This window comes from Oncorhynchus tshawytscha, linkage group LG15 (assembly GCF_018296145.1).
Source record: "Oncorhynchus tshawytscha isolate Ot180627B linkage group LG15, Otsh_v2.0, whole genome shotgun sequence".
Classification (NCBI taxonomy): domain Eukaryota; kingdom Metazoa; phylum Chordata; class Actinopteri; order Salmoniformes; family Salmonidae; genus Oncorhynchus; species Oncorhynchus tshawytscha.
Window position 1 is genome coordinate 31,593,194 of NC_056443.1, and position 21,183 is coordinate 31,614,376.

Here is a 21,183-nt window from a genome sequence, read left to right on the forward strand (position 1 = left end):
TGCTTCACAAGGCTCTTCCTCCCCTAGGCCATGAGACACATGAGGAAACTTTTAGGCTCAGACCAGTGCTTAGTGTGTATACTCTGTTTGTTCTCGACTCTCTCTCTCTCTGCGTGTACTCTCTCTCTCTCTGCGTGTACTCTCTCTCTCTGCGTGTACTCTCTCTCTCTGCGTGTACTCTCTCTCTCTCTGCGTGTACTCTCTCTCTCTGCGTGTACTCTCTCTCTGCGTGCTTCACTCTCTGCTCTTCCTCTCTCTCTGCGTGCTCTCTCTCTGCGTGTACTCTCTCTCTCTGCGTGTACTCTCTGCTCTCTGCGTGTTCTCTCTCTCTGCGTTTCTTCTCTCTGCGTGTACTCTCTCTCTCTCTGCGTGTACTCTCTCTCTCTGCGTGTACTCTCTCTCTGCGTGTACTCTCTCTCTCTGCGTGTACTCTCTCTCTCTGCGTGTACTCTCTCTCTCTGCGTGTACTCTCTCTCTCTGCGTGTACTCTCTCTCTCTGCGTGTACTCTCTCTCTCTGCGTGTACTCTCTCTCTCTGCGTGTACTCTCTCTCTGCGTGTACTCTCTCTCTCTGCGTGTACTCTCTCTCTCTCTGCGTACTCTCTCTCTCTCTGCGTGTACTCTCTCTCTCTGCGTGTACTCTCTCTCTCTGCGTGTACTCTCTCTCTCTGCGTGTACTCTCTCTCTCTGCGTGTACTCTCTCTCTCTGCGTGTACTCTCTCTCTCTGCGTGTACTCTCTCTCTCTGTGTGTACTCTCTCTCTCTCTGTGTGTACTCTCTCTCTGTGTGTGTACTCTCTCTCTGTGTGTGTACTGTCTCTCGGTGTGTGTACTCTCTATCTCTGTGTGTACTCTGTGTAGTCTCTCTTTCTCTCTCTTTCTCTCTTTCTCTCTCTTTCTCTCTCTTTCTCTCTCTTTTTGTTGCTGCCCTGCTGGCTGCACACATCACATCCCCTGTTCCTTCGTTGATCCAAGCATTCCAGGGACGCCAGGCCATGAGGAGTGTCTCCTTTTCTGGAAGTTTTTGGATCGGGAGGTCTCGTGTGCTGCCTGGTTGCGTTTAACTTAATTTTCCTCCTCTCTCCTTTGTTTTTGCCCATCTAGGCAGATGTTGATGAGATTGATACGGATCCCCATTAGAGACAGCTTGTCTTACTGCGGTCTGACAGAAAACAAAAAATTAATTTTTACATTTTATTAATTTAGCTGACACAGCGAGTGCATATGTTCTCATACTATTCTGTTGAACATTACAGACAAAATACACCACTCTGGTGGACTGGGGTTGTGTTGGCTGGTAGGCAGTGGGACTGGGGTTGTGTTGGCTGGTAGGCAGTAGGACTGGGGTTGTGTTGGCTGGTAGGCAGTGGGACTGGGGTTGTATTGGCTGGTAGGCAGTGGGACTGGGGTTGTGTTGGCTGGTAGGCAGTAGGACTGGGGTTGTGTTGGCTGGTAGGCAGTAGGACTGGGGTTGTGTTGGCTGGTAGGCAGTGGGACTGGGGTTGTGTTGGCTGGTAGGTGGTGGGACTGGGGTTGTGTTGGCTGGTAGGCAGTAGGACTGGGGTTGTGTTGGGAGGTTGATAGGTGGTGGGACTGGGGTTGTGTTGGCTGGTGGTGGAGGTTGATAGGTGGTGGGACTGGGGTTGTGTTGGTTGATAGGCAGTGGGACTGGGGTTGTGTTGGCTGGTGGTGGGAGGTTGATAGGTGGTGGACTGGGGTTGTGTTGGCTGGTGGTGGGAGGTTGATAGGTGGTGGACTGGCGTTGTGTTGGCTGGTGGTGGGAGGTTGATAGGTGGTGGGACTGGGGTTGTGTTGGCTGGTGGTGGGAGGTTGATAGGTGGTGGGACTGGGGTTGTGTTGGGAGGTTGATAGGTGGTGGGACTGGGGTTGTGTTGGCTGGTGGTGGGAGGTTGATAGGTGGTGGGACTGGGGTTGTGTTGGCTGGTGGTGGGAGGTTGATAGGTGGTGGGACTGGGGTTGTGTTGGCTGGTGGTGGGAGGTTGATAGGTGGTGGACTGGGGTTGTGTTGGCTGGTGGTGGGAGGTTGATAGGTGGTGGACTGGGGTTGTGTTGGGAGGTTGATAGGTGGTGGACTGGGGTTGTGTTGGCTGGTGGTGGGAGGTTGATAGGTGGTGGACTGGGGTTGTGTTGGCTGGTGATGGGAGGTTGATAGGTGGTGGAACTGGGGCTGTGTTGGCTGGTGGTGGGAGGTTGATAGGTGGTGGACAGGTTGTGTTGGCTGATAGGCAGTGGGACTGGGGTTGTGTTGGCTGGTGGTGGGGGTTGATAGGTGGTGGACTGGGGTTGTGTTGGGAGGTTGATAGGTGGTGGACTGGGGTTGTGTTGGCTGGTGGTGGGAGGTTGATAGGTGGTGGACTGGGGTTGTGTTGGCTGGTGGTGGGAGGTTGATAGGTGGTGGACTGGGGTTGTGTTGGCTGGTGGTGGGAGGTTGATAGGTGGTGGACTGGGGTTGTGTTGGGAGGTTGATAGGTGGTGGACTGGGGTTGTGTTGGGAGGTTGATAGGTGGTGGACTGGGGTTGTGTTGGCTGGTGATGGGAGGTTGATAGGTGGTGGGACTGGGGTTGTGTTGGGAGGTTGATAGGTGGTGGACTGGGGTTGTGGTGGCTGGTGGTGGGAGGTTGATAGGTGGTGGACTGGGGTTGTGTTGGCTGGTGATGGGAGGTTGATAGGTGGTGGGACTGGGGTTGTGTTGGCTGGTGGTGGGAGGTTGATAGGTGGTGGACTGGGGTTGTGTTGGCTGGTGGTGGGAGGTTGATAGGTGGTGGACTGGGGTTGTGTTGGGAGGTTGATAGGTGGTGGACTGGGGTTGTGTTGGCTGGTGGTGGGAGGTTGATAGGTGGTGGACTGGGGTTGTGTTGGCTGGTGATGGGAGGTTGATAGGTGGTGGAACTGGGGCTGTGTTGGCTGGTGGTGGGAGGTTGATAGGTGGTGGACAGGTTGTGTTGGCTGATAGGCAGTGGGACTGGGGTTGTGTTGGCTGGTGGTGGGAGGTTGATAGGTGGTGGACTGGGGTTGTGTTGGGAGGTTGATAGGTGGTGGACTGGGGTTGTGTTGGGAGGTTGATAGGTGGTGGACTGGGGTTGTGTTTGCTGGTGATGGGAGGTTGATAGGTGGTGGGACTGGGGTTGTGTTGGGAGGTTGATAGGTGGTGGACTGGGGTTGTGGTGGCTGGTGGTGGGAGGTTGATAGGTGGTGGACCGGGGTTGTGTTGGCTGGTGATGGGAGGTTGATAGGTGGTGGGACTGGGGCTGTGTTGGCTGGTGGTGGGAGGTTGATAGGTGGTGGATGGGTTGTGTTGGCTGGGGTTGTGTTGGCTGATAGGCAGTGGGATTGGGGTTGTGTTGGCTGGTAGGCAGTGGGACTGGGGTTGTGTTGGCTGATAGGTGGTGGGACTGGGGTTGTGTTGGGAGGTTGATAGGTGATGGGACTGGGGTTGTGTTGGCTGGTGGTGGGAGGTTGATAGGTGGTGGGACTGGGGCTGTGTTGGCTGGTGGTGGGAGGTTGATAGGTGGTGGATGGGTTGTGTTGGCTGGGGTTGTGTTGGCTGATAGGCAGTGGGACAGGGGTTGTGTTGGCTGGTAGGCAGTGGGACTGGGGTTGTGTTGGCTGATAGGTGGTGGGACTGGCGTTGTGTTGGGAGGTTGATAGGTGGTGGACTGGGGTTGTGTTGGCTGGTGGTGGGAGGTTGATAGGTGGTGGACTGGGGTTGTGTTGGGAGGTTGATAGGTGGTGGGACTGGGGTTGTGTTGGCTGGTGGTGGGAGATTGATAGGTTTTGGGACTGGGGTTGTGTTGGCTGGTGGTGGGAGGTTGATAGGTGGTGGGACTGGGGTTGTGTTGGCTGGTGGTGGGAGGTTGATAGGTGGTGGACTGGGGTTGTGTTGGGAGGTTGATAGGTGGTGGGACTGGGGTTGTGTTGGCTGGTGGTGGGAGGTTGATAGGTGGTGGACTGGGGTTGTGGTGGGAGGTTGATAGGTGGTGGGACTGGGGTTGTGTTGGCTGGTGGTGGGAGGTTGATAGGTGGTGGACTGGGGTTGTGTTGGCTGGTGGTGGGAGGTTGATAGGTGGTGGGACTGGGGTTGTGTTGGGAGGTGGTGGGAGGTTGATAGGTGGTGGGACTGGGGTTGTGTTGGGAGGTTGATAGGTGGTGGGACTGGGGTTGTGTTGGCTGGTGGTGGGAGGTTGATAGGTGGTGGACTGGGGTTGTGGTGGGAGGTTGATAGGTGGTGGGACTGGGGTTGTGTTGGCTGGTGGTGGGAGGTTGATAGGTGGTGGACTGGGGTTGTGTTGGTTGGTGGTGGGAGGTTGATAGGTGGTGGGACTGGGGTTGTGTTGGCTGGTGGTGGGAGGTTGATAGGTGGTGGACTGGGGTTGTGTTGGCTGGTGGTGGGAGGTTGATAGGTGGTGGGACTGGGGTTGTGTTGGCTGGTGGTGGGAGGTTGATAGGTGGTGGACTGGGGTTGTGTTGGCTGGTGGTGGGAGGTTGATAGGTGGTGGGACTGGGGTTGTGTTGGCTGGTGGTGGGAGGTTGATAGGTGGTGGGACTGGGGTTGTGTTGGCTGGTGGTGGGAGGTTGATAGGTGGTGGACTGGGGTTGTGTTGGCTGGTGGTGGGAGGTTGATAGGTGGTGGGACTGGGGTTGTGTTGGCTGGTGGTGGGAGGTTGATAGGTGGTGGGACTGGGGTTGTGTTGGCTGGTGGTGGGAGGTTGATAGGTGGTGGACTGGGGTTGTGTTGGCTGGTGGTGGGAGGTTGATAGGTGGTGGGACTGGGGTTGTGTTGGCTGGTGGTGGGAGATTGATAGGTGGTGGGACTGGGGTTGTGTTGGCTGGTGGTGGGAGGTTGATAGGTGGTGGGACTGGGGTTGTGTTTGCTGGTGGTGGGAGGTTGATAGGTGGTGGGACTGGGGTTGTGTTGGCTGGTGGTGGGAGGTTGATAGGTGGTGGGACTGGGGTTGTGTTGGCTGGTGGTTGGAGGTTGATAGGTGGTGGGACTGGGGTGAAGAGACTCCTATATTACATCATGTTCTTTAGTATAAAACTTAGACTCAAGTGTAGCTTGTAGGTTAACTTCAGTACAGGATATTCCAGTGCGTTTCAACAGAGCACATTCAGACCCAAACTTATGTAACAGCCTGTGTCAGCCTCAGCCAAGATCAGAGCTGCTTTGCCATTTCAGCCCCTCAATCCCCTTACTATGCAGGTGTGTGTGTGTGTGTGTGTGTGTGTGTGTGTGTGTGAGAGCCTGTGATCGGCAGGGCTTGTGTTTTACAGGAGAAACGTGATCCTTTTGACTCTGTATGGGCGGCACTTGAGAAATGTGGCTAGTGTTTGCACCCGTGTGAATTTCTAAGTGTTGACCCCTGTCTGGGAAAGCAATGCGCCCCAGCACTGTGCACAATTACCGTATAACAGACCACCATGAAAATAAAATATCCTCCATAATCATTAAATAAATACAGATTCCAGACGTCATGCTTGGCATTCAGGCCAAAGAGTTCAATCTTGGTTTCATCAGAACAGAGAATCTTGTTTCTCATGGTCTGAGAGTATTTAGGTGCCTTTTGGCAAAGGACACGAGGGCTGTCATCTGCCTTTTACTGAGGAGTGGCTTCCGTCTGGCCACTCGACCACAAAGGTCTGATTGGTGGAGTGCTGCAGAGATGGTTGTCCTTCTGGAAGTTTCTCCCTTCTCCACAGAGGAACTCTGTCAGAGTGACCATTGGATTTTTGGTCACCTCCCTGACTAAGGCCCTTCTCCCTGATTGCTCAGTTTGGCCGGCGGCCAGCTCTTGGAAGAGTCTTGGTGGTTCCAAACTTCTTCCATTTAAGAATTGATGGAGGCCACTGTGATCTTGGGGACCTTCAATGCTGCAGAAATGTTTTGGTACCCTTCCCCAGATCTGTGCCTCGACACAATCCTGTCTCTGAGCTCTACGGACAATTCCTTCGACCTCATGGCTTTGGTTTTGCTCTGACATGCACTGTCAACTGTGGGATCTTATATAGACAGGTGTGTGCCTTTCCAAATCATGTCCAATCAATTGAATTTACCACAGGTGGACTCCAATCAAATTGTAGAAAAATCTCAAGGATGATCAATGGAAACAGGATGCAACTGAGCTCAATCTCATAGCAAATTGTCTGAATACTTATGTTAATGTATTTTTATTTTATTTATAATAAATTAGCAAAAATGTCAAACTGTTTTTGCTTTGTCATTATGGGGTATTGTGATGTCATTATGGGGTATTGTGATGTCATTATGGGGTATTGTGTGTAGATTGCTGAGGATTTTAGAATAAAGCTGTACCATAACAAAATGTGGAAAAGATCTAGGGTTCTTTGTTACTTTCCGAATGCTGTGTGTGTGTGTGTGTGTGTGTGTGTGTGTGTGTGTGTGTGTGTGTGTGTGTGTGTGTGTGTGTGTGTGTGTGTGTGTGTGTGTGTGTGTGTGTGTGTGTGTGTGTGTGTGTGTGTGTGTGTGTGTGTGTGTAATGAATAGAATGGAATCTCTAACCCTGGCAATTTGTCTGGTAAACTCATACATACGCTCACAATGGCTGCCTGGTATTGTGATGCAATAATTTCCATGGTAATGTAGAACGTTCATTCAAATGATAACTGATGCAGTGGAATGTGTTTTCAGTTGAGTTGAATCAACAAATCACAGCACTATTGATGGGTTCACTTCCTGATTTTATTTCGTGCTTTGCTCCTATGGGTACAGTGCACCCATTATACTGTCATTGACTTGTTCTATTCATTCTATTTCTATGGCAGCACATGCAGTCAGGAGCGGATGAGAAGAGAAAATGTGGGTCTTTTAAAAAAAATAATCTATTTGAATGGTTATTACGGTGACCGCGGTCATTTGGCTGGCCAATAAGCGTCATCCAATGTTCCATAACCGTCACAGCCATTACCCACAATCCCAGCTGCTTTTCTATCAGTTCAGTGAAGATTCTGCTGTACTACCACACAGATAATTACTTTCGCCATGCCTCAAGGCACCATGGGTAGGAGAGTGTCCAGTTGTCACTGTTGCCACGCCGCCTCACAAACTCAAATTTGGACTCCTGTCAAACAGAAACCAAAATGTTGGCGGCAGTTCAATCATAACAAAAACTGACAGCCGGGCGAATAAACATTTAAACTGGGAATCAAGATGCATCTCCTCACTGTCGTTTCATTAAGGAAGTTAACACACGGGGACATTAATCGTTAACACGTTTATTAACAATGTGCTTTTTTTGTTCCACTTATCAAGTACTGGAACGTCCAACTTCAGTTTTATGGGCTCTGGATTTGGATGAATTTCTTTGGAAAATATTTCAGTTTGCAGTAATTGGAACGAAGAGAAACTGTAAGTCTGTTTGTTCCTATACTAAGTGGAAGACCCGTGTCAGGTGTGTGTGTTCCTGTGGAAGACCCGTGTCAGGTGTGTGTTCCTGTGGAAGACCCGTGTCAGGTATGTGTTCCTGTACTAAGTGGAAGACCCGTGTCAGGTGTGTGTTCCTGTGGAAGACCCGTGTCAGGTGTGTGTACCTGTGGAAGACCCGTGTCAGGTGTGTGTTCCTGTACTAAGTGGAAGACCCGTGTCAGGTGTGTGTTCCTGTGGAAGACCCGTGTCAGGTGTGTGTTCCTGTGGAAGACCCGTGTCAGGTGTGTGTACCTGTGGAAGACCCGTGTCAGGTGTGTGTTCCTGTACTAAGGGAAGACCCGTGTCAGGTGTGTGTTCCTGTGGAAGACCCGTGTCAGGTGTGTGTTCCTGTGGAAGACCCGTGTCAGGTGTGTGTTCCTGTGGAAGACCCGTGTCAGGTGTGTGTTCCTGTGGAAGACCCGTGTCAGGTGTGTGTTCCTGTGGAAGACCCGTGTCAGGTCTGTGTTCCTGTGGAAGACCCGTGTCAGGTGTGTGTGTTCCTGTGGAAGACCCGTGACATGTGTGTGTTCCTGTGGAATACCCGTGACAGGTGTGTGTTCCTGTGGAAGACCCGTGACAGGTGTGTGTTCCTGTGGAATACCCGTGACAGGTGTGTGTTCCTGTGGAAGACCCGTGACAGGTGTGTGTTCCTGTGGAAGACCCGTGACAGGTGTGTGTTCCTGTGGAAGACCCGTGACAGGTGTGTGTTCCTGTACTAAGTGGAAGACCCGTGTCAGGTGTGTGTTCCTGCACTTAAAAGTGTTAAGTGGAAGACTAGTGTTTAATTTGACACATGCCCCTCTGGATTTTAAGTGCTTGTGCAAGGCTCTCTCGCTCCCCTCTCTCTCTCTCTCGCTCCCCTCTCTCTCTCTCTTGCTCCCCTCTCTCTCTCTCTCGCTCCCCTCTCTCTCTCTCTCTCTCTCTCCCCTCTCTCTCTCTCGCTCCCTCTCTCTCTCTCTCCCCTCTCTCTCTCTCTCGCTCCCCTCTCTCTCTCTCGCTCCCCTCTCTCTCTCTCGCTCCCTCTCTCTCTCTCTCGCTCCCTCTCTCTCTCTCTCTCTCTCCTTCTCTCTCTCTCTCTCTCTCTCTCGTCCCCCTCTCTCTCTCTCTCTCTCTCTCTCTCTCTCTCTCTCTCTCTCTCTCTCCTCTCTCTCTCTCTCTCTCTCTCGCTCCCCTCTCTCGCTCCCTCTCTCTCTCTCTCTCGCTCCCCCTCTCTCTCTCTCCCTCTCTCTCTCTCTCTCTCTCGCTCCCCTCTCTCGCTCTCTCTCTCTCTCTCTCTCTCTCTCTCGCTCCCCTCTCTCTCGCTCCCCTCTCTCTCTCTCTCTCTCCCCTCTCTCTCTCGCTCCCCTCTCTCTCTCTCTCTCTCGCTCCCCTCTCTCTCGCTCCCCTCTCTCTCTCTCTCTCTCTCTCTCTCTCTCTCCCTCTCTCTCTCTCTCTCGCTCCCCTCTCTCTCTCTCTCTCTCCCCTCTCTCTCTCTCTCTCTCTCCCCTCTCTCTCTCCCTCTCTCTCGCTCCCCTCTCTCTCGCTCCCCTCTCTCCCCTCGCTCCCCTCTCTCTCGCTCCCCTCTCGCTCCCCTCTCTCTCGCTCCCCTCTCTCTCTTTCTCTCGCTCTCTTCTCTTCTCTCTCTCCCTCTCGCGCCATGCTCTCAATCTCCTCTCTTGGTCCCAGCTAGCCTCCAGTTAACGACTAGCTGGCTAATGAAATGTGTCCTAATAGCTGTGCTGAGGACCTGAAATAGTAGACCATTGAGAATCGTTATTTACTGTTCTTTAAAAGTGGCTGGCCTGTCCAGTTGAGTTATGACACTGCCATATGGTTACAGTTAACAAGGAGCTAGTTTGTTCCAAGTTGACGTCACGCCCCTTGTATACATGTGCTCACATGCTATTGTTGCCTTGATACTGTCTGGGGGCGTTGATACTGTCTGGGGCGTTGATACTGTCTGGGGGCGTTGATACTGTCTGGGGCGTTGATACTGTCTGGGGGCGTTGATACTGTCTGGGGGCGTTGATACTGTAGGGTGCGTTGATGATACTGTAGGGTGTGTTGATACTGTAGGGTGTGTTGATGATACTGTAGGGTGTGTTGATGATACTGTAGGGTGTGTTGTTGATACTGTAGGGTGTGTTGTTGATACAGTAGGGTGTGTTGATGATACAGTAGGGTACGTTGATACTGTAGGGTGTGTTGATGATACTGTAGGGTGTGTTGATGATACAGTAGGGTGCGTCGATACAGTAGGGTGCGTTGATACTGTAGGGTGCGTCGATACTGTAGGGTGCGTTGATGATACTGTAGGGTGCGTTGATGATACTGTAGGGTGCGTTGATGATACAGTAAGGTGTGTTGATGATACTGTAGGGTGTGTTGATGATACTGTAGGGTGTGTTGATGATACTGTAGGGTGTGTTGATGATACAGTAGGGTGCGTTGATGATGCAGTAGGGTGCGTTGATGATGCAGTAGGGTGCGTTGATGATGCAGTAGGGTGCGTTGATGATGCAGTAGGGTCTGATGATGATACTGTAGGGTGTGTTGATGATACTGTAGGGTGTGTTGATGATACTGCAGGGTGTGTTGATGATACTGTAGGGTGTGTTGATGATACTGCAGGGTGTGTTGATGATACTGTAGGGTGTGTTGATGATACTGTAGGGTGTGTTGATGATACTGTAGGGTGTGTTGATGATACTGTAGGGTGTGTTGATGATACTGTAGGGTGTGTTTTCCCAGTCCTCTGTTTGGTTTAGACCCCCTGCTCCGTCTCTCCAGAAACTCCTGATCCTTAGATTACAGTAGATCCAATATTGAGTTAAGGGATCAGAATGTGTTAACATAATGCAGTGACGTGTTTGAAAGTGTCCACGTACAGGTGAGAGTAAAGTATACATGGCGTGTTGTCATTGGATAATGCTAGCTAGCCAATGAATGAAGCCACGGGAATTTCTGGTGAATAGTGCAATCTTTGGCCAGGGTACGTTGGAGGAAGAGCTGGTGGGAAACCCAGACCCATGTGTCTGCCGTAGCTCTCCTCTGACTACCACGTAATCTACACCAACCACCGGAACCAGCAGGCACCCACAACCACACGCAGATCCAGCATTACCCAGCGTCCCCGGTGTCTGTGTGCATGCTTGTGTTGTTAGTGTGAGTGTGTGTGTGTTAGCGAGGGATCTGTGCCTAAGGACAACTACAGAATGAGAAATATCAATGCTTTTTTCTTTTAGCTCGCCAGTTAATTGCTGGGTCCCAGTCAGTAACTGTGGTATTAGCTGTCTGAGTAGATGTCATGGTTACTTACTACTGCTACTCTCTGCTTCAGTTCTTTGACGTTGATGTTCTTTTACCTAGTAATAAAGAGGTGTATTTTGATGCGCTGACTATAGCTGTACTCTCTGTTCTGGTGGTTTATTTATGGAGAGGGGAATTAGTGTCGTGTTGATGATAACGTCAATAATTGATATTGTCGTTAAGGTGAAGGAGAACCGGTACACTGTATCAGTTAGAAGGCAACAAGATAACACCAGGGACAACAAACGCAACACCAGGAACAACCAATAGCGCAAGCAACCAACACACATCTCACATGAATGGAAAACATCTCTTGTTTATGTCACCTCGAAATAGACTTCCTCCTTTTATTTCCATTCATCTTGCCGCCCACTCACCCAGGATGCTTTGTGATCCTGCGAGCGCTGAGATTTTTTCCTGCGAAGCCAGAGACGGCATACCACCAGGCGACCGCCACACACAGGAAGTTGCCTTCATAAACAACGTGTCCTCATAAACCCACAAACAGATGTCGTCGTCAAACCCACATACACTTTCAAATCACTCCTTTTACAAACCGCACCAGAACCAGTTGTACCTGCTCTGTCAGCAATACTTAATGGATTCAGATGTTTCCATATGCATCCAGGACATCTTTCTTCAGAAGTGCAGATGGGACATTTTACTGCAGATGTTTAGCATAGTTTCATATTGGCAGTAGATTTGCTGTAGTTGTAACAGTGACAGGACTACAGTACACATTTGCTCTGAAACGAGATGTTCCCTTCATGTTGTGAGTTTGTTCGCGTGTGTGTGTGAGAGCGAGCGAGAGGGAGACGTTCCATTGTTGAGGTTTTCCATGATAAGCCCACTGGTTTCCAGGGACTATTTTTAGCTCACAGTTCTCAAATTTGACCCCTTTTGGGTCGTAATTCTGACGGGTGTTTTTATTTATCATGAGTCCCCCGGAACACTGTGTCACCACGGATCACTTCACTTCCTGTCACATGGGTCATTGTAGGGTCAGCATGTCACACACATATACACACTGAAAATGACATCTGAGGAAGGGAATGGGAAGGTGAGTTTTGTGTTCCTGAATTGCAGCAGGTGGCCTACCCAAGTTCCATTTGTTATTTTCCAAGACTTTTGATAATAACTTAAAACACTTTTCTCAAATTGGGCTCAACTTAAACAAAGTAGTAGTATTACTGTACAAGGTCTACAGGGTTTTTGTCTTCTGTACAGCGATAAAACATGAACATCACCATCTCTTTCCTGGGTGGACAGCATGGCATGTCTTTGTAGGATGGATGTGCTGTAAGAAGTGGTGAGGGAGTTGGACTTGAGACCCATGGTTGTTGTCACACTGATGCAATATGGAATGCACTTAGCCCTTAAGATATCACCAGGTAGCCAAATAGATGCTATGTAAATATGTACATTTCTGTGACGGAGGACGCCTGCTAAGCAAATGAATTATATGACCTTTGTAAACATCATTTAGATATGCTAAAGCCTCCTTCAAAAACGTTTTGTCTTCATGACAAGTTGCATTTCATTATTTAGCTGCATTACTTTGATTATAATGTCAATGATTTACTGAAGATATTTTATATGTATTTTTTCCAGTTAAGTGATATCGTCCAATGACGCGCCCTTGCCAATAGTTTTGCCAAGTAACATGGGTTTCTTACCCAGTGTCCTCTCACCTGTACTTAGCCTGGGCTGTGGTCCAATCAAAAGACAATGTTTCCTTTTATCCATACAGTTAACTACATCATTTATAACATAGGGATGCAGCGGAGATAATGCTATGACCTGGTCTAAAGCAGAACACCAGTCAGTATCTGGTGTGACCACCAATTGACTCATGCAGCACGACACATCTCCTTCGCATAGAGTTGATCAGGATGTTGATTGTGGCCTGGTGAATGTTGTCCCACTGCTCCTCTTCAATGTCTGTGCAAAGTTGCTGGATTTTGGCAGGAACTGTAACACGCTGTTGTAGACCAGAGCATCCCAAACCTGCTCAATGGGGGACATGTCTGGTGAGTGTAAAGGCCACGGGAGAACAGGGACATTTTCAGCTTCCAGGAATTGTATACAGATCCTGGCGACATGGGGGCCGTGCATTATCATGCTGAAACATGAGGCGATGGCGGATAAGTGGCACAACAATGGGCCTCGCTCGTCACAGTATCTCTGTGCATTCAAATTGCCATAAATAAAATGCAATTCATCCATGAAGAGCACACTTCTCCAGCGTGCCAGTGGCCATCGAAGGTGAACATTTGCCCACTGTAGTCGGTTAGGATGCCGAACTGCAGTCCAGTCAAGACCCTGCTGAGCATGAAATCCTTTTGGGTTCATTAGCTGTCCGGGTGGCTTGTGAAGAAGCCGGGTGTGGAAGTCGGATTGAAACGCATTTTAGAGAAGAAAGCTTTTTGTGCGTATTGAATATTTCTGGGATCTTTTATTTCAGCTCGTGAAACATGGGACCATGTTGATGCAGTGTTTTCGTTTCTGTGTTAGTGTGTATTGTTCAACAGATAATGCCTTACTCATTGTGTCCAGTGGAATATTGTTTAAAGAGAGAGTGTCTTATTCTATAGATCCCAGCTGGTTTGACACTCTGCACTCACTATCCTGTCTGTCCTGATGAACATAGTCTGGTTTAGAGTAATGACTGGTCCATGTGCAGTGTACACTACATTATCAGCTGTATGTAGGTTGTCATCTGTGCATGTGTCTGCTCACAGTGTGTGTGTGTGTGCACTTTTGTGTGGTTATAGCGAATACATAGGCATGCTTTTGTGTGTGTGTGTGTGTGTGTGTGTATGTGTTCCATTGGACTGTATAGATAATGTGTGTGGCACTCGCTCAGACAGTTTGGTGCAGGCCCAGATCACACTGTCCTTTTGAAAGGGATACAGTGGCTTGCGAAAGTATTCACCCCCCTTGGCATTTTTCCTATTTTGTTGCCTGACAACCTGCAATTAAAATTGAAAAAAAAAAAGATTTAAAAAACATGCCTATCACTTTGAAGAAGCAAAATATTTTTTCTTGTGAAACAAACAAGAAATAAGATAAACAACTGAACTTGAGCGTGCATAACTATTCACCCCCCCAAAGTCAATACTTTGTAGAGCCACCTTTTGCAGCAATTACAGCTGCAAGTCTCTTGGGGTATGTCTCTATAAGCTTGGCACATCTAGCCACTGGGATTTTTGCCCATTCTTCAAGGCAAAACTGTTCCAGCTCCTTCAAGTTGGATGTGTTCCACTGGTGTACAGCAATCTTTAAGTCATACCACAGATTCTCAATTAGATTGAGGTCTGGGCTTTAACTTGGCCATTCCAAGACATTTAAATGTTTCCCCTTAAACCACTCGAGTGTTGCTTTAGCAGTATGCTTAGGGTCATTGTCCTGCTGGAAGGTGAACCTCTGTCCCAGTCTCAAATCTCTGGAAGACTGAAACAGGTTTCCATCAAGAATATCCCTGTATTTACCACCATCCTTCAATTCTGACCAGTTTCCCAGTCCCTGCAGATGAAAACATGGTGTTCTCGGGGTGATGAGAGGTGTTGGGTTTGCCTCCAGACTTAGCTTTTTCCTTGATGGCCAAAAAGCTAAACTTTTGTCTCATCTGACCAGAGTACCTTCTCCCACATGCCTTTTGACGAACACCAAATGTGTTTGCTTTTTTTGTTCTTTAAAATTTCTTAGGGAGGATGTTCCTCCGGCGGGATCAAAATCAGCAGATATTTTAGAGCGCCACTGATTGTTTTCGATAAAACTCAAACTTTCATTAAAACACAAATGCAAGGTAGTGAATTAAAGCTACACTCATTGTGAATCTAGCCACCAAGTCAGATTTGTAAAATGCTTTTCGGCGAAAGCATGAGAAGCGAATATCTGATAGCATGCACCCCCCCCGAATACCAGACCGTCAACAAAACAACAGATTTAGCGGTAGCCGGCGCTACCCAAAACGCAGAAATAAAATATAAAACATTCATTGCCTTTGACGAGCTTCTTTCTTGGCACTCCTATATGTCACATAAACATCACAATTGGGTCTTTTTCCCGATTAAATCCGTCATTGTATACCCAAAATGTGATTTGCTGACGACCGGTCTGATCCAGAAAAATGCCCCTTTACATGACGCAACGTCACTTTTTAAAATTACAAAAGTTACCTATATACTTTTACAAATCACTTCAAATTGCTTTTCTAAACCAACTTTAGGTATTAATAAATGTTAATAGTCTATTAGATTGATCACGGGGCGATCTGTATTCGATAGCAGCAAGTCTTGAAATCATCGTCCATGTTTTCACTTTCAAAACATCCTGTGGAGTGAGCCCAAAGAAAGGAAACGCGTCACGTTTCCAAACCAAGGATAAACTAGGCCCAAAATGACAGCATTGGCGACATCGTGTGGAAGCTGTAGGCGTTTACAGGGGCTTGATAAGTATTTTCCTTCGCCTTAGGCAATACATTGACCGGCGGATGGATATTATTATTATTTTTTTAGTGACCAGTTTTTCGAAGGATTTTGACTCCTAAACACGTTCTGTTATAGCCACAGACACGATTTAACCAGTTTTAGAGACTTCAGAGTGTTTTCTATACACACACACTTATCATATGCATATACTATATTCCTGGCATGAGTAGCAGGACGCTGAAATGTTGCGCGATTTTTAACAAAAAGCTGCGAAAATTCGCAGCCTCCCTAAGAGGTTTTAAGCAATGGCTTTTTTTTCTGGCCACTTTTCCGTAAAGCCCAGATCTGTGGAGTGTACGGCTTAAAGTGGTCCTATGGACAGATACTCCAATCTCCGCTGTGGAGCTTTGCAGCTCCTTCAGGGTTATCTTTGATCTCTTTGTTGCCTCTCTGATTAATGCCCTCCTTGCCTGGTCTGTGAGTTTTGGTGGGCGGCCCTCTCTTGGCAGTTTTGTTGTGGCGCCATATTCTTTCAATTTTTTAAATAATGGATTTAATAGGGCGCCATGGAATGTTCAAAGTTTCTGATATTTTTTTATTACCCAACCCTGATCTGTACTTCTCCACAACTATGTCCCTGACCTGTTTGGAGAGCTCCTTGGTCTTCATGGTGCCGCTTGCTTAGTGGTGTTGCAGACTCTGGGGCCTTTCAGAACAGATGTCTGTGTATATAATGAGATCATGTGACAGATCATGTGACACTTAGATTGCACACAGGTGGACTTTATTTAACTAATTATGTGACTTCTGAAGGTAATTGGTTGGACCAGATCTTATTTAGGGGCTTCATAGCAAATTTTCACGCACCACTTTTCCATTTTTTTATTTATTTTTGAATATTTTTAACCTATTTTTTTATTTCACTTAACCAGTTTAGACTATTTTGTGTATGTCCATTACATGAAATCCACATAAAAATCTAGTTAAATTACAGGTTGTATTGTAAAAAAAATAAGAAAAACGCCAAGGGGGGGATGAATACTTTTGCAAGGCACTGTAGGCTGTACTGCTGGACTCAGTTGCTGTAGGATTCTCTAGAGCACAAATGAAAACAATGTGGCCTCTTGGGATGTGAGAGGAATATCATACCAGACTGTAAAATGGAAGAGGGTTTCTCAGACCTGATGTTTTTGACAGGATACAATAGTGCCCATGCGGAAATCCAATGACACAGTTCTCTGCTCTCTGAATTCTGTTAAATGTCTTCAATACAATCTCTAGAATTAAGTTTGAAAATTTCAGACATTACTTTTTGAGAGGCTCTGTTCTTTGCAACCTTGGAGTGACGTGACCTTGTGGTACAGCACTATTCACCCATTAGCACAGTGTAGCACAGTGTTTTTAAAAACAGATAATGTCAATTAAATATGTACATTATAAATATAATAATAAATAATAATGTAAATAATAAATCATGTAAATCTGTCTGGACGTGAATTGTGAACATCTGTCAACGTCTCGCCAAATGGATGTTTATAGACGTGATTATACCATGGCATTATGGAATTCTCATTTCTGATTGGCTTGGAGGGCATTCTAGAGCGTTCATTATTTCCTTGCAGCGCACAGTTTATCTGCACGGTCAAATTCAATGGCTATAGTTCATTCTTACATGTTCTATATTTGAGCTGCTTTTGAAAGCAAAAGTCTAATTTGGCATTTGTTGAGTTAGATTTTCCTTAATAGCAAGCTAGGACTGATGGTTTGGTTAGCTAAACTAGCAAGTCTGTGTTTGGTTATCAAGGCAACTACTGTATCTATCTAGTCAACTCGCAAGCTACTTCAGTGGATGTTGAACACATTTCTTGTGCCAAATTAACGCATTTCTGGCAGAAAATGTGTTATATTATAGCCATGGTATAACAGGGATAATCAAATAGGGGCTCTATGCGTTCTCTGGAAAATAATATATCTGTGTGGAAGGTGAGTTCCGCCACTTCCACACCATTAATTATTGAGCATAAAATGCATAGGCCCTCATTGATTATCCCTTACTTAATACACAAGACTTGATGCCTGAGACCTTTAACCTGAGTATGACCTGTAACATTTGATCTTTTGAACTCTCTCCAGACCCCTGTCTGACAGTGATGCCTCCATGCATGGGTGCCGCAGACCGTTTCAGCCTGGAGGCCCTCCGGGTCATTCACAAACAGCTGGATGACGACAATGACGGGGGAATCGAGGTCAACGAGAGTGTAGAGGTGAGTCATACTAAAACTGGATTAGTCTATGTATGTGACATTCGCTGATCATTTGTGATACCAAGTCATTGGTGTTATCAAGTCATGTATGTGACCTGCTTATTTCTGTTACAAGTCATGTGCGTAATTTGGTCATTGTTGTTATGAAGTCATCTCTGTTACCAAGTCGTCATTGTTCCCTGGTCATTTCTGTTTTCCAAGTTATTTATTTTTTATGATAATGTTTTGAGTATGCATTGTTAAGGTGGGAACGCTTTGTGGCTTTAAAAGTTGACCTGAACTTGGCCTTAAAACCTTACAGCCTGATAAACAACACCATAAACTAATGGAGTAATGTTTGCAAGCCATTATCAGCTTAGGAAGCTCGTGGAGAGATAGTGGAGATAAGAGAGGGAGAGAGAGAGAATTCTAATATGATAGGCCTTTCTCAGTGTGATTGACAGTAAGACCACCATGACATGGTCTGACCTATAACCTCTCGTAATCAGCACCGTCTTAGTTGAATAAAAAACACATTTATTGTGTGTGTGCTTACACATTTGTGTTTGTGTGCCCATGCATGTGTGGGATGACGGAGCAAGTTACTGCGACTTTATAAGAGTAAAGAGAAGCTTCGTAAAAGCCCATGTTTATGGCCCCAGTAGGATTTGATAGCTCTTCTTGAGTGGAAGGAGGCAAAGAGTTGCCCATTCTGCCAAGACATGAGCTGTCCTCGGATCAAAGGACGGTTGTAGTGTCACTAGAGATCCCCAGTGGTGTACGACTAGGTGCAGGGTGAAGCTCCATGTAGACGCTAATCTTGGGTGATTTAAAAAATATATATATTTAATTTTCTCCACGAATGGTTAAGGTTAGGATTTGGGGAGGGGAATTTGATCCTACATCTGTACCACAAGCGAAAGTTGACCCTAGAATGTGGAATGACTATTCCCAGGGAGATTGGATTGACACACTCAGGCGAACATGTGACATGGTCTGCTCATTTCTGTTCATGCTGTGTTAGGAGCCTAACCGTTTTAGAAAATTCACCCAATTTTACACTGAGTATACAAAACATTAAGAACACCTGCTCTTTCCATGACAGACTGACCAGGTGAATCCAGGTGAAAGCTACGATCCCTTATTGATGTTAGATGAAGGGGAGGAGACGGGTTAAAGAAAGTGTTTTAATCCTTGAGACATGGATTGTGTCTGTGTGCCTTTCAGAGGGTGAATAAACACAAGATTGAAGTGCCTTTAACTTCTCTAGGATATGTGGGACGCTAGCGTCCCACCTGGCCAACATCCAGTGAGATTGCAGAGCGCCAAATTCAAGTACAGAAATACTCATTATAAAAATTCAGAAAATATACTATAAACTATTTTACATAGGTTTAAAGATTAACTTCTTGTGAATCCAACCACGGTGTCAGATTTCAAAAATGCTTTACGGCGAAAGCATACCTTACGATTATTTGAGAACATCGCCCAGCAGACAAATCATTACAAACAGTAACCAGCCAAGTAGAAGAGTTACACAAGTCAGAAATGGAGATAAAATTAATCCCTTACCTTTGAAGATCTTCATATTGTGGCACTCAGAAGACATTCATTTATTCAATAAATGTTCCTTTTGTTCGATAAAGTCTCTTTTATATCCGAAAACCTCCGTTTTGTTCGCATTTTCTTCAGTAATCCACACGCTCAAACGCAGTCACAACAGGCAGACAAAAAATATAAATTGTATCCGTAAAGTTCATAGAAACATGTCAAAAGATGTTTATATTCAATCCTCAGGTTGTTTTTAGCCTTAATAATCTATAATATTTCAACCGGACAATAACGTTGTCAATATAAAAGGTAAACAAGAAAGGCACTCTCTCGGTCACGCGCATGAACAAGCTCTGTGACGCGGCAGGGTCCACTCATTCTGCTCTTACTCCCTCATTTTTCAGAATACAAGCCCGAAACAATTTCTAAAGACTGTTGAAATCTAGTGGAAGGCATAGGAACTGCAATTTTGAGTCCTAAGTCAATGGATACTGTAATGGCATTGAATAGAAAAAAAATCCTACTTCCTGAATGGATTTTTCTCAGGTTTTCGCCTGCCAAATCAGTTCTGTTATACTCACAGACATTCCTTTAACAGTTTTTGAAACTCCAGAGTGTTTTCCATCCAAATCTACTAATTATATGCATGTGCTATCTTCTGGGCCTGAGTAGAAAGCTGTTTAATTTGGGCATGCTTTTCATCCAAATTTCAAATGCTGCCCCCTACCCTAGAGAAGTTAAACAGGGTATGGTAGTAGGTGCCAGGCACACCAGTTTGTGTCAAGAACTGCAATGCTGCTGGATTTGTCACTCAACAGTTTCCAGTGTGCATCAAGAATGGTCCACCAGCCACAGAACATCCAGCCAACTTGACACAACTGTTGGAGTCAACATGGACCAGCATCCCTGTGGAACGCTTTCGACACCTTGTAGAGTCCATGCCCTGATGAATTGAGATGCTCTGAGGGCAACAGGAAGGTGTTCCTAATGTTTGGTATATCCTCAGTGTGTATACATTATTCCCAATAACTTGTTTGACACACTTTGTTTGATTATTTTATTATTAATGAAAAATTGTGTTAAGGGTTAAATGCCTTTTGGGAGTTTGTAAGAAAATTAGTGAAGTCGGTGTTGATGGTGACAGGGTTGATGGTGACAGGGTTGAGGATACAAGGGTTGGAGAAAGGGGGCCACTTTAGGGATGACCTCACCCCCTGCCACACACATCTTGGCCCACACCCACCCATAATGTGGGAGTGACACCAGCGTTTCCCCTCTACTTCTCTTACACTCACACACACACACAACCTCAATCTCTCTTCCTGGCAGTAGTGAGGTAACGGGTGACAGTGATGAGGTAACGGAGTTGACAGTAACCTTGTCACAGGGGACATAATATGGTGATAGTGACACCAGTAGTGAGGGTTCTAGTGTAGTGTAGGGCTGCTGGATAGTGACAGCAGTAGTGAGGGTTCTAGTGTAGGGCTACTGGATAGTGACAGCAGTAGTGAGGGTTCTAGTGTAGTGTAGGGCTGCTGGATAGTTACAGCAGTAGTGAGGGTTCTAGTGTAGGGCTACTGGATAGTGACACCAGTAGTGAGGGTTCTAGTGTAGGGCTACTGGATAGTGACAGCAGTAGTGAGGGTTCTAGTGTAGTGTAGGGCTACTGGATAGTGACAGCAGTAGTGAGGGTTCTAGTGTAGTGTAGGGCTACTGGATAGTGACACCAGTAGTGAGGGTTCTAGTGTAGGGCTACTGGATAGTGACACCAGTAGTGAGGGTTCTAGTGTAGGGCTACTGGATAGTGACAGCAGTAGTGAGGGTTCTAGTGTAGTGTAGGGCTGCTGGATAGTGACACCAGTAGTGAGGGTTCTAGTGTAGGGCTACTGGATAGTGACACCAGTAGCGATGGGGTTCTAGTGTAGGGCTACTGGATAGTGACAGCAGTAGTGATGGGGTTCTAGTGTAGGGCTACTGGATAGTGACACCAGTAGTGATGGAGTTCTAGTGTAGGGCTACTGGATAGTGACACCAGTAGCGATGGGGTTCTAGTGTAGGGCTATTGGATAGTGACACCAGTAGTGAGGGTTCTAGTGTAGGGCTATTGGATAGTGACACCAGTAGTGAGGGTTCTAGTGTAGGGCTACTGGATAGTGACACCAGTAGTGAGGGTTCTAGTGTAGGGCTACTGGATAGTGACAGCAGTAGTGAGGGTTCTAGTGTAGGGC

General features: G+C 46.9%; 1 protein-coding gene across 2 annotated transcripts in view; it reads left to right on the forward strand.

The window, feature by feature from the left end:
* stim2b (stromal interaction molecule 2b) overlaps positions 1 to 21,183 on the forward strand; it is a 79,387-nt gene that overhangs the window by 32,595 nt on the left and 25,609 nt on the right. For both annotated transcript variants that reach the window (XM_024405804.2, XM_024405805.2), the window contains exon 2: positions 17,295 to 17,425. In XM_024405804.2, the coding sequence (XP_024261572.1) occupies positions 17,295 to 17,425 (131 nt within the window). The remainder of the gene's footprint in view (positions 1 to 17,294; positions 17,426 to 21,183) is intronic.